Genomic DNA, 13,223 nt, shown 5'->3' with positions numbered 1-13,223 from the left:
GAGGGTGATGCTGAAACGCAAAGCTGTTTTGTAGGGAATTTTGTAGGAACTGTTTTCTCCTTTAGACAGATCACATTCATTTTTATGACTTAGTAGGCACAGTGAAGCAAGTGCCATGTAAAAAATATTTTTTTTCCCCATCTAAGTTTTTTTGTAGGAGCTTTTAGTGACTATGGAATGAGCCAGAGGCACTGAGCAATGAAGCTGGCTGAGTGCTTGCCAAGCAGAATGTACTGGGGCATTGAGACTCCATCTCAGTGACCCCGGGAGAAGGACAAAGTGAGGGTACACCTCCTTCTACATCACCGGTTTGTTCTTAAAAATATGTAAATATAAACCAGAGTCCATTTTACCTGCACACGGAGCTTGCTGTTTCAACACTTTTTGCAGAAAAGCCTGTTGTAAAGTACATATCTGTCTTGCAGAGGGATGTCCATACATGATTTCAGGTTTGTTTATAGTAAAATATACCTTAATATCTTCATGACATTTATTCTGACTGCTGGCTCTGAGCAGGGGACCAGGGCAGGGGCCGTTGCTGTGTGGCACTGAGGGAGGTTGGGAAAGGAAACTATGGATTTACACTAGCAGCAATCCTGGGGGTTCTTCGATTTCCCTGGTAGCGTTCAGCAGCCTGGATGAGGACTCTGAACAGAGAGAAGGAATAACATAAAAGGGGGTATTTCCAGGTAGCATCAGGGAAGGACAAAAGGAAAGAGAGTTGAGTCTGTTACCTGAAGACTGAAGTGTGGGGCACGGACTCTAAACTGGGTGGGGAAGGAAGAAAGGGAACACAGGGGAGGGAACGCGAGAAAGTAGAGGTGGAATGTGATGTGGGAGTATTGAGGGACAGAGCCGGAAGGATAGGGTGCTCAAGTGAAAAGTGGGTTTCCTGAATGGAGTATTTCTGGGGCAGGGACATTTCTCGCGATGATGTGGCCGCTGGAGGAAGGCGTTGCAGTGGATGCTGTTGGTGGTCCACCTGCTCTCCCAGATAGTTTTCCTGACTCTGCATCCATCTCCAGACTCTGTGTAGTGCCTACCTACAGCTGTTTTCAGAGGACTTTCCCTGGTCTCCTAGTGCCACTTTCCCGGCTGCTCTAGGTCATTTATATTCCCCAGGGGTTGCCTGGAGCTAGTGGGTAAGAAAATGAAAGCCTAGCCCCCCTGCCTCAAGGTGGGATGAACTCAGAGACGTAATTTGTGCTTCAGAACTCCCCAAGAGCTCAGATAGAGACGGGCTTCCCCTGGAATCGCATCTTTCCTGGGTTTCTTGCTCTTCTGCTTCCCCACTCCCTTATGGGCTTCTCCTGGAAGCACTTCCTGAATAAATCACTTGTAAACTAATGTTCATCTTGGGATCTGCTTCTGGGGAACCCAATCTGAGTCATTGGTTGAAGAGGAATGGAGATGATGGTAATGGTGATGAAACAAGGCAATGGGAGTTGGATGGATTGTCAGTGGGGCACTGCAATCATTCAGGAGGAAAGCAGGACCTGAATGGAAGGCTTCAGGACATCTGGGAGAGAAGTCAGGTCTCCTGCCATCAGCCACAAGGAAGAGTAGGAAGTGGAGCAGCCACAGGCCTTGGGTCTCAAAGGAATAGGGGCTTTGACACCGAATGTGGACTATTGGGTTTCTGGGAAAACCGGGTCCTGACATTGTGGGTCAGAGAGATTGAGCCACTTGAGTGCCCCACTCCGAGGACGGTGTCCTCACGGGAAATCCAGGCGTCAGGGAAGAAGGTGGAGGAAGGCTCCCTGAAGAGGCTGAGGAAGTAGGGCAGGTCTTTTGTTCTGCAGCTGGGGGTCCTGAGGCGTCTTTGGAAAGGTTTGGGATGGGAGAGGAAGGGAAGGTTGGAGAGGAAGAGAAGAGGAAGTAGAGTAGTTGTGGGATCAAAGCTACAGGGAGGCCTACATGCAGGGGCTTCCCTGGTCTTGCACTTCTCAAGAGAATTGGTCCCTTCAGTCTCCTGGTAGGTGGGGGCTTGGCAGCCTGGACACTGGGTATGGAGTTTTGGTTCCGGTCCTGGCACATAGTTTGGCATGCACTGGCAGAATAAGTGAATGAATGACACATCAAGTTGCTAAAAGCCCCCTCCTTTTTCTTTATTGTAAAACATTAGTGCACTCATCACTTCAATGTATTTTATGCTCTGATAAATATGGAATTTATCAACTCTAGCTACTTGTGTTACCATAATTGTGTGGGAGGCAATAAACAGATTTCCAAAGGTTAGGGAATTAACATGGGTTCCTAGGATCTGTCTCCCTAATGGGCTAACACACACTTTTCACTTTGGCTTTCTACTGTGGATCTGTGAAAAGAATCAGTTAGGTTGGCGCTACTGCTTGTGATCTATGTGTTTGTTACCGCTGACACGAAGGGAGATTGTTTGGGTTGGAAGACATGTGGAGGGCACGACAGGGCTGGAGAAGTAAGCTGGGCTCTGAGCGCATGGGACGTTGGAGGCCATGTGAAGAGCCTTTGTAGTAACTGAGGAGTTTTAAACAGGAGCAAGATGGGAATTTTAGAAGGATCACCTGCCGCAGTCGGGCTGGGAAGTGGGGGGTAGGGCATGCCCTGTGTGGCATCCAGTGAAGAGAGGCACCTAACTGCTTTTGACAAGACACCTGGGAAAGGCAAACCTCTCTCTTGAAGGAATGGGCTCTGACAATAGGATTTCAAACACTTGGCTCCAGGGTAAAGGAGATATTTTGGGAACTGCAGCTGCTTATATTATTTTTAATCCCAAAGGGAGGGGGAAAAAAAACCTTTCCTTTTAAAAGTGCCTTGGTTCATTTAAATAGTGGAGGAAAGAACTTAGAACAAGGAGACTAAGTATGTTATTTGTGAAGCATTCTGGGACAAGGCAAATGGACCCCAGCTGTGGCTGTGCAGCTTTAGGCGTTGACCATAGAGTCAAGACAAATGAGTCTGAAGTCTGTTGGGAGAACCACGAGGTAGGCAGCCCTTGATCCCAAAAGATGAGCCATCCACTGGGAAATGCCAGGGCTGTTCTGACCAGCTCAACATGCATAGGTAATAGCTCTGGTTCTGGGTTCCTTGTGCTCATGTGGGTGGGTGAGGGTCCATTTCATTGCAATAATAAAGGCATCCCACCTGGTACCAGGAGTCACCTACAGTGCCCAGAAATTCTGGAACGGGGTTTCTGTTGAAGAGAGTTTCCTGGCAGCCAGGGAGAGGGGATGGTCTACGAGATGACCATTAACGAGCAACAAAATCATTCTCTATGACAGTAACCAATTCAACAGACACACTGAGATCTCTCACAGGCCTTGTGAATGATGCTGCAAACAGAGAAGTGGAATAAGATCGACCGTCTCCGATACCCAGGAAGCCGCTGCATCTGGGTTCTCCTCTGTGCATTTCTTCCCTCTGCTGTCTGTTGAATGTTGCTCCCTTTAGCACCACTTTTTACTCTCTTCTCATTCTGCAGCTCCCTCTGGACTATTGCATCCAGTCTTATGGCTTCAATACCACCTCTATTCTCATTGCTGTCAAGCCAAGGTTCCAGCTAGATTTACTCCCTGAGTTTCAGTCCCTTACGCCTTGCATCTGCTGGATGTCTCCTCCCTGATGGGCTATAGGAGCTGCAAGCCGGAGCCTCCTGCCTTTTCTGTCTTGGAGAACACCACGCTCTCACAAGCCAGATGCCTGGGTGTCATCCCAGATCCGGCCCTCTCCATACTTCTCATTTTCTATCAATCACTATAGATTTTACTCCCTTAACAATGCTTGTCTCTGACCCCTCCCCCCATCTCTTCTGCTACTGCCTGCGTTGAGGCCCCAATCCTAAGAGCCTCGTTCTCTGGGCCCTGTCTGCGGTGAAGGCCCCTGCCCTTGTGTCATGACCTTGGTATATAAATGCAACAAGAGATTTGGGGACTATCAGGAGCAACCATTTGCTAACTAGTCCTGAGAAGGAAGCCATTGGTCCTTTGAGCCCCCCAAATGCATTCAACAACCTTTGTACTCTCCCCAGCTGGTAGTATACTAAGTGGGGGCAGGGCTTCAGTGTTTGGGGTCCTCAAATCCAAATGTATGTTTGGTCCTTGTCAGAGGAACCCCAGGAAGGCAGACTGGAGGGAAATTCTGCCTGCCTGGCACCAGAGCGGTGATTCACCAAAGGTGATTCATGCCATTCAATAGATTTTTTCTCCTAACATATTGTGCATCCATGAGTAAAAGAGAGCCTTCTAGCCCTTTGTGACGAGAACAAGAAAGCTCAGAACTGAGTGTGTGGAGCAGTAAAGTGAATTACTTCTCCTTTCTAGTCCTCCCTAGAAATGGAAGGAACCATAAAGAGCTCTCCTTGGACTATTGATTTTCTAAGAACTTTAACACCTTGACCCAGGATGTTTGTCTACAGAATGAAAAAAAAAAAAACACACAAGAGCAGCAGGGCTGCTCTTATCTCCCAGATTCAATGAGCCCTGTAGTTAAGCTATCTTTTGGGCAGGTGTATGAACTTGATACAAATGCTGGCACAAGGCAAAGTTATGGACGGGTGAATGAATAAATTCAGGAATGGAGCAAATTGTAACTGGGTGCCTTGGAGTTGTAGGCACTGTACTAAGCTCTGCACTGAGACATAGAGAGAGTATTGATCCAACTGGGGTGGGTAGTCGTCAGCAAGAGCTTCTTGGAGGTTGTGACATATGAAGTGATGTTGGAAGTCTGAGGAGGGGTTGGCCAGATAAGGAGTGGGGAGGAGAAAGGAATCTGGAAAGCAAGACCCATTCCTCTGGGCTCAGCACACAGGGACCTGGGTGCTGCTACATTTGGCTGGGGCGAAGGTTGCAAGTGAGGGCGTGGCAGCGGGTGAGGCTGGGGAGACAGGCAGGCACCAGGTTCTGGAAGGGAGTCTTGGTGCGAGCCAGGAGCCAGCGCTTTATTCTGAGTCTCCGTGGTGCCTTCAGAGGAGCTGAAGAAGGAAGTGGATGTGATCAGAGTCACACCTCAGGGAGCAACGTCTGGCTGCCACGTGGAGGATGAATTTCAGGGGGGCAGGACCGGAGGCTGTCTCGATGACTCAGGTGAGAGAAGACCAGGGTCTGGACTAAGGAGAGAGGCAAGGTGGCAGCATGGTCTCAGCTCCCTCGTCGTCCCTTTTCAACCTTCATTTCTCTTATCTTGGCTGTCTGTCTCTAAAGTTTCCCAGAAATTTCATGGTACTTTGGTCTTTACCATTTGGAAATGAATTCTGATGTTTTAAAGGGGGCTGGAAGGAGAGACCAGTGATTAAACCCAAAGGGAGAGCCTTTTCTGTGGTGGCGACATGGCTTGCTCATTTAGCGCGTGTAGACTGGGTGTCACTGAGCCCTTAGTCAGGACCAGGTCCATCACCTTTAATGCACAGCCATCCCATGGAAACAGGAAAACAAGGTTTGGCTGTTGGGGTATCTGGAATCAGAGGGAGCACACACATTCTGCTCTTCTCAGAGGCAGATCATGGCTGAAACCAGATGCTGCAACAATCGTGGACAGGGGGTGGGGCTGGAATTGTCTGCTCCTCAGTTCTCCTTCCCTTTTCCCAACACCACCCTGACGTCTGCCTAGGCCCAGGGCAGCCTTTGGGGATCCCAGGCTCAGCTGTAACCTGGGGCTTTGGAAGCTCTGAGCGGCAGTGCAGATGGCCCTGGACAGATTCCAGACCTGCAGCCGGGAGGAGGTATTGAGGCTTGGAGTTGAAGGAGAGGGCGGGTGTTCTCTGCCTCTCACCGGTGTGTTGCAGTCACAGTTGTACTTTGCTTGGGTCAATAGGCAGTTACGTTGCTGTGTGACAGTGGCCCCTCTGAGGTGGCTGCATTTCAGGTTTCCAAGAGACTCTGAATCCTATGGATAATATTTGTTTCAGGTGGTATGGAGGAGTGGAGGCACTCGGGGTTAAGTGAAGATGGATCCAAGGACGCCATTACTTATTAGCTCGTAATAGGCTTGTCATTGTCACCTTTCTGGGCCTCATTCCTCTTCTGTCAAGGGGAGATAGATAATGAATATTTCCCTCCACAGAAGGTAAACTAGATTCACTCATGCATAAGATCTTTGTCAACTCTCCCACTAACTCTGAGGGCAGAGATGTGTTTTATTTACTTATGTGTCCCTGGTGCCTGGCAAACTCAAATATTTGTTGATTGACTGCATGAATGGATGATGCCATGAAGTGTACAGGACATGGAAAATTCTGAAATAAATAAAATTACTAAGAACTTGTTCAACAAAGAAAAAGCAGATTTCCACATGTGCCCTCATATCCACCCATATTTAGGTGAAAATGGAATAGGCTAATGTTTGTGAAGAACCATTTAAAAATGAAAATTAACTGAAGGAATATTTTCTTCCAACCTTTCCTTTCTCATCAATTCTTGGTAGCACTTTTGCTGCCAAATGCTTTTGTTAGAGTCGTGAAGCAGTATAGATTGTTACTTATGTGACCCATCTATTATTGATTCGTTACTTGGGGAAAAACTGTCACCTCTAGGAAACTAAAGTAGTCGGTCTCATAGACTGGGAAATATTTTTATGCCTGACTGAGACAGATGCCTTTCTGATTTTTGGATAAAAGGGCCCTTTGCACCTGGGATTTCTTTGTTTCCTATCTTTCTGTTCCTATGCTCCAGAGGAGAATGGACTTGGAAATCAAATTATTCTAATTTTAATCCTGGCTCCACCTTCTCTACCCACTTGACCTCTGTTTAGTCATTAAACCTCTATGGGTCTCAGTTTCTTTATCTGTGGAGTGGGGGTGTGTGGTGGCTTGAGGCATGTGCTCTCAGGCTTCCAACTGGAGGGAGTGTAATGGACCAGGAGCCCCAGCGACTACTGGGAAATCCACTGTGGGCTGGCACTGTGGGCACATTTTCCATGGGCTGCTCCCAGCTGGTGACTGAGTGCGGCAGGGACCCTAAGGCAGGCCTCTTCCTGGGAGCCACAGAAGCCCTCAGATGGCCGACTTTGGCCCATGAATTCCTTGACTTCCGTGTTGAGCCTTCCTTAGGTGGCAGGCGGTCTAGGACCTTCCTTCCCTCTCTCCTTCATTTGGGGCCAGACTCACGATGTGTCTGCTGGTTGTGTTAGCCTCCGCACTGCTCCCATTTTCTCTCACATGTGCGTTGCCCCTAATAAAGTCCATGCACATTTAATTCCCTCTTGGTGTCTGCTTCTGGGAGGACCTGCACTCACAGGTGATAATATTAGGTTGGTGCAAAAGTAATTGCAGTTTAAAAGGTTAAAAATAATTGCAAAAACTGCAATTACTTTTGCATCAACCTAATACCCTGTGGTGAGGCCCAAATACGATGATGTAAGCAAGTTTATTAGAGTGATAGGCACAAAGTAAGTACCCAGAAGTGGTAGGATGCCCCGTTACCTTCACCACCAAAACCACAGTCATCATCATTTGGCCAATTTTGCTTCTTTGCTGGTTTCAGACACAGAGAGCTCCCGTGGCACATCCTGGGTCACAAGGCAACTTCATATTAGAGGGGCAGCAACTATGGTTTCCGAGAAAACATGGAGTGATTAAAAGACCCTTTGAAAACATATTACCCAATTTAAGCAAAAGGCACAAACCGAATCCTTCTGTAGCCATTGAATTGTGCAGCCATCTTTGCCAAAGCAACCAATTCCATTATGAGTCAAATGTACAAAAGATTGGTAACATTCTTAGATGCCTGCCCGTGCTCCAATATCTACAAATATTCTCCAATCGGTAAACCAGGGCAGCTCCTTCCCTGTTCCTGAGAACCCTATGGGGGTTACAAAAATTGGCTGTGATGCAAATTTTGCAGATAAGGAAACAGAGAAACTAAGTGGTGGTTTCAAGGTCACTCAGAAGCTGATGGGTTTGGGACTGAAACTTGTTTTTGCTCACAGTGCTTTAGAAACTTAGGGATTAATGGATTCTGTTCAAACTCTCTTCCCAGGGCCAGTCTCTTAGCAAACTGGCACCAGGAACTGGCCTGAAAAGACCTTTCTCAAGCTTGTTTCTGTCCAGCCTCAGGGATGGTGGAAGTCCTGGAACCATCCATGATGCAAGTCAGTGAAGGAGACTCGGCTCCAACTGGCCTCCAGGCTCAGGGCCATCATTTGTCACCCCGTGAGGCTTCATCCTAGTGGTTGTTACTGATGCTGTGGAGTCTGTTCCCTAAGTAGACTGTCACCCCCCCCCACCCTAAGCTGGGAGGGACCGTGACTTATCCCCACCACCGCACAGCTCTTTGTGCCCCTTTGGTGCTAAATTAATGCTTGTTGTTGAGGATAGTGGTGATTATGAGGGAGCTTTTGTTTATACTTTGAAGGAAGTATCAGCAGCAACAGCAACAGAAAATAAATATTTGCTCTCCGCCAGATGTTGGGCCAAGACATAGAGAGCCAATGATTAAAAGACAAGCTTTCTAAGGAGTTTATAGGCTTGTGGGGAGACAGATGTGCCAAGCCTGCCTGGAGATCCAGGATGACTTCATGGAGGAGGCAGGCTTGATCTGAGACTGAGGAGGATGGGTTTCCCAGGCAGATGCATGTGGGAGGGAGCTATTGGCCGAGGGGACAACCGTGAGGGTCTGGAGGTATGAACAGAGCCCTGCTGTGTTGGAAGACCTGTTTAGTTTTGCTGGAACTGCAAGTTGTTTTCCATGCAACACCACTCATCATTGTATGTGTGGTTTGGATGTGCCAACATTTCTTCCTTCCTTCCATTCTTCATCCATTTAATGGCCCATTACTGATTGGCCTCTCACTGTGTGCCAGGCAGTGTGCAGGACACTGCATACAAAGGTGAAGGGTAGACACGGTGCCTGCCGTCCTGAACTCTAGGTTGAATGACAAATGGGCAAGCTCTATCCACAGCACACTGCAGCGGGTGAGGGCCACGGGGACCTAAGCTAGTGTGTGTGTGTGGGAGTGTAGTTCCTGTTGCTGCTGTAGCAAATTGCCACACACTTAGAGACTTAAAGCAACACACATTTATCATCTTATGGTTTTGGAGGTCAGAAGTTCAAAATCTGTCCCACTGGGAGGAAGTTAATGTGTAGGCCGGGCTGGGTCCTTCTTGAGGCTCTAGGGCAGAATCTGTTCCTTGCCTTTTCCAGCCTCCAGAGGCAGACTGCATCCCATGGCTTGTGGCGACTCACTCGGACCTGTTTTTGTCCTTAACATTTCTTTCTTTCTCAGACCCTCCTGCCTCCCTCTTACAAGGACACTTGTGATGATATTGAGCTCACCCAGATAATCCGGGAAAGTCTTGCTATCTCTAGATCTTCAGTTTAATCCGATCTGCAAAGTCATTATTGTTTTGAACAAGGAGTGACATTCCTGAGCTTTTATTTACTTTGAGTTTCCCAAGGCAGAGATTGAGCAGTTTAGCTCTCAGGAGTGAGATTGTTTGTCCCATTTAAGTAATTAGGTTTGTCACCTCCTAACCCCTTATTTGCACAACAGCCCGCTGCACCATGATAGAGGCCATAATGAGCATTAGTGAAATAAAGGGTGAACAAAATTGAAGTGCGATGGCCATTCATTGCTGCACAGGACAGATTTCTGAAATGCATGATAGCATGACGTGTGCGACACTACCCTGAACTTCCTGCCGTTCCAGAAAAGCCTCCAGCTTCACATATTTATTTCCAAGGTAATGAAATTGCCCTTACAGAGAGCAGGGGCCTTTGAGAATTCCATGCGTTCTGAAAACCAGGGGAGATTTCCTTTCCAATGGCCTCTTACTGGAGGAAAATAGAAGAAAAAATTTATTACTAATAGATCAGGCATGATTACATCTAAAGCACCACATTTTCTTTTGAGAAATACACTTAGAAAAAAAAAAAGAGAAATACACTTAGGATCTACTGTATTCTCTTATTTTTTCAGGGAACAAAGCTAATTGGCATAAAACATCACTCATTGTTTCCTTCTCTCCTTATAGCCGCCTTTCTTTTTCTTTGTCTTTAGAAGTTGTCAGAAACCCAAACTTTCTTTTCTGTGTCTGATATTTTGACTCATTTTTCTTATACTGAGCTCACCCTTCTTTTCTTTCTTTTGTGACCACAGCCCTGGATAAAAGGGACTTTTAAACTTGCTAGTTGTTCGTCTCTTCTCTGTTTTTGGTATCACCTTGCTCTCAGTACTTGGACAGAGTAGCCAGGTATCCTTCCATTTATTATATTTTCTCTCCAAGTTGAACAATATGTCTGTTTTTCAAATATGGTAATTGGTTGTGTATCTTATACATTGTTTAAACAAGGAAGCTAAGGGAGGAGATGAATGATAACTAAGAAAGACATGGCTTTTAAATCTGGACCCTTGAGGAAAATATAAGCATTTCAAACTCAATAACTTTCTTTTCTTTCTTTTTAAACTAGGACTCCTGGTGCTTGTTTTTTTTTTTCCAAACTCAAACAGGCAACTGACCAAATTCCCTAAATGTAGGCTTGGTGAACCAATTTTTAATCTTCATATTTGAAAGCTGGCTTGAGGAAGACATCTGTGCTTGGTTTCTGAGCAGCTGTGTTTTGTATTTGTAACTCTCTTTTTTCCCTCTCCCCCACCCTATTTTTCAGTGGCCGTTCCCGCAGCAGTGCCCCCGGTGTGTCAGCCCAAGGGTGCCACTAACGGGCATTACCCAGCCCCACGCCTCTCCATCTCCTCCCGAGCCACAGTGGTAGCCAGGATGGAAGGCACCTCCCAGGGGGGCCTGCAGACCGTCATGAAGTGGAAAACTGTGGTTGCCATCTTTGTGGTCGTGGTGGTCTACCTCGTCACAGGTGGTCTCGTCTTCCGGGCATTAGAACAGCCCTTTGAGAGCAGCCAAAAGAATACCATCGCCTTGGAGAAGGCAGAATTCCTGCGGGATCATATCTGTGTGAGCCCACAGGAGCTGGAGACATTGATCCAGGTAAGCAAGGAGTAAGTCAACCACAGAAAATCCTGAGGGGAGAGAGGACAGCACTGATTTTGTCTTTCTAGCTCTGGGAGTATCCATCTGCCTTTGGTTGAAAAACTCCTGATGGTCAGGGAGGTCCTCTCCAGGGAGGAGACATTTGAACTGAGACATCAAAGAAGCCAGAAAGTGAGGCATGTGACAAAGTGGAGGCAGAGCGGCCACACGTGGGTGCCGATGTAGGAGCAGGCTATGAGCTGCATGTGTCACCTATGTTTGGATGTGGTGACCAGTCAGCAGCAGGCAAAGGGGCTGTGGGTTTTCAAATTCAAGTCCACCTATGTACGCTGGTCCTGAGGTCTGTGTGAGATTCTGGGCTAAGAGGCTTCCCCAGAAGCCAAAGGAAGAAGAATTTTAAACAAGCAGGCCTGTGTTAACCAGCCCAAGGTCAAAGAGGACAGAATAGAGAAAAGGCCACCAGATGTGGGATGAGGAGACTGTTGGTGACTTGGGACAGCCATTTTGGTGGATTTATGAGGATGAAATGATAAAGATTGCAGTAATGGTAATAATCAAAGTTGCTGTTTTTGAACACTTGCTGTTTTTCAGGCACTGTGCTAAGGCCTTTACATGCCCTGGATATTAAGGGGAAAAAAAGACCCATTAAAAAATGGAGGTAGAGAACTTGGGTGACCACCTAGAAAGGCAAAGCAATGAGAGCAGAGGGTGGAGGTGGCATTGGCAGGGTAAAATGTGGCTGGGAAGGGGTGTGGGACAGCAGAGTCATCTGAGGTGGTGTGATGCAAGGAAATGAAACAGGAGGCTTGAGAAGTTGTGAAGGGCAGAGAAGACCAAGTCCCAGGAGGAGGCAGGGGAAATGGTTGGTAGTCCAGCTAGAGGGCTTCACCTTGGAGGTGGGGTAGGATGGCTGCCTCTGAGTCTGACGTTTGACTTCCTATTGTAGGGAGAGAGTCCCGGAGAGCAGTTTCCAGGCTCTCGACCTCACGTGGAAAGGGGCTGGCTTGGGTAGTAGATGGTCATCAGCTGTGATCAGATGGCCTTCATCTGTAACTAGTTGGCCATCAGCTGTTACCAGTTAGCCATTAGCCGCTAATGTAACTGCCATGGCTAAGCTAGCAAGTGCGGCCAGCAAGCGGATTGTGGATTGTGGATCATGTCAATCCTGCTTCCTGTGTCTCGACCAGCTGCCATGGAGAATATAGTGGTATGACTCCCCTATCTATGGCTCCGTGTTGTTCCTTTTTGGCCTCACCATGTCCTGCGTTCTTGTGCGGGGAGCGGGAGCTGAGACCCTGCATGACACCTATCCTACACACAACCTCCTGAACCATGAAGAGTTGATCATGGTGGAAAACGGTGACATTTATGGGGGCAAGGCAAAGTCTCCTTGGGGCTCTAAAGTTTGGAAGGCAGAGGGATGGAAAAAACGGCTTCCATGATTCCTTTTGGCTCTGGAATTATCTGCATTAAATTCTAAGAGCTACTTCAATCCAGGATTCTGTAGGATTTGCAAGTCTGGGCAGGCTTATTATTTATTTATTTCAAACTACGTAGGGTAGAGGAATTCCAAGGCTACTTATGATCTGGCACTTTTATAATAATTGTATTCTTTTAAATTAGTTTTGATAATCTGATTTGACTCTTAAATAAATAAAAATACACATTTTTCCCTGGGAATAAATATGATTTCATACCTATGCCCTACAAATTTTTATTAAAAAATAAAACTTTTAAAGTCTAAAATTCAAAGGACATGTTTCATGTCACTCTTGGATGGTCTTAATCTTTTTTTTTCTTTTATGAGAAAATGCTACCAAATGTGGTCACGAGAGTATTGTGTTAATCTGTGCCAGATTTAAAGCCTGGAATACCATACAGAATGGAGGAAACAGTTTTAGAGTAGTTTTAACTAAGAATGCAATTACATTTATACATGTTGTTTTGATATGTGGTAAGATCCTTTTTACTTAGTTGCAGTACGTGTAATAACCTGAAAGGTGGTCTGAATTGAGTCTAGATTTATGCTTGAATTTTCCACCCTTAGACGGTGAGATCTTGAGGAAAGGGGTCATTGTCTTATCATCTTTGTATCCACATGTAGCCTATGCATTGTCTTGCATCTAATTATTGGCCAATAGAAAAATGTTTTTGGAAAGAGATATTCAACTAGATCTATAACATCGATGATGCCACGAGAGAGCTGGGTTTATTCACGCATTTGTTTATTAACTCAGTATTTCTGTATTGCCCATTCTTTGGCTCTCTCCTTTATGAAAGAGCTCAGAGGCCAGAATGAGTGACAGGA

General features: G+C 46.6%; 1 protein-coding gene across 7 annotated transcripts in view; it reads left to right on the top strand.

The window, feature by feature from the left end:
* The window catches only part of KCNK10 (potassium two pore domain channel subfamily K member 10), a 134,766-nt gene that overhangs the window by 45,667 nt on the left and 75,876 nt on the right, over window positions 1-13,223 (top strand). For all 7 annotated transcript variants that reach the window (XR_012494570.2, XR_012494571.2, XR_002138426.3 and 4 more), the window contains exon 2: window positions 10,578-10,912. Coding sequence is in view for 4 of the 7 variants with exons in the window: in XM_019744470.3 (XP_019600029.2) it covers window positions 10,578-10,912 (335 nt within the window). In the remaining 3 variants the exon portion in view is untranslated. The remainder of the gene's footprint in view (window positions 1-10,577; window positions 10,913-13,223) is intronic.

Source organism: Rhinolophus sinicus, chromosome 3 (genome assembly GCF_057876585.1).
Source record: "Rhinolophus sinicus isolate RSI-liver-muscle chromosome 3, RSI-T2T, whole genome shotgun sequence".
In the NCBI taxonomy this organism is placed as follows: Eukaryota; Metazoa; Chordata; class Mammalia; order Chiroptera; family Rhinolophidae; genus Rhinolophus; species Rhinolophus sinicus.
Note: the sequence above shows the minus strand (reverse complement) of the source record. Positions and strands in the feature narration are given on the sequence as shown.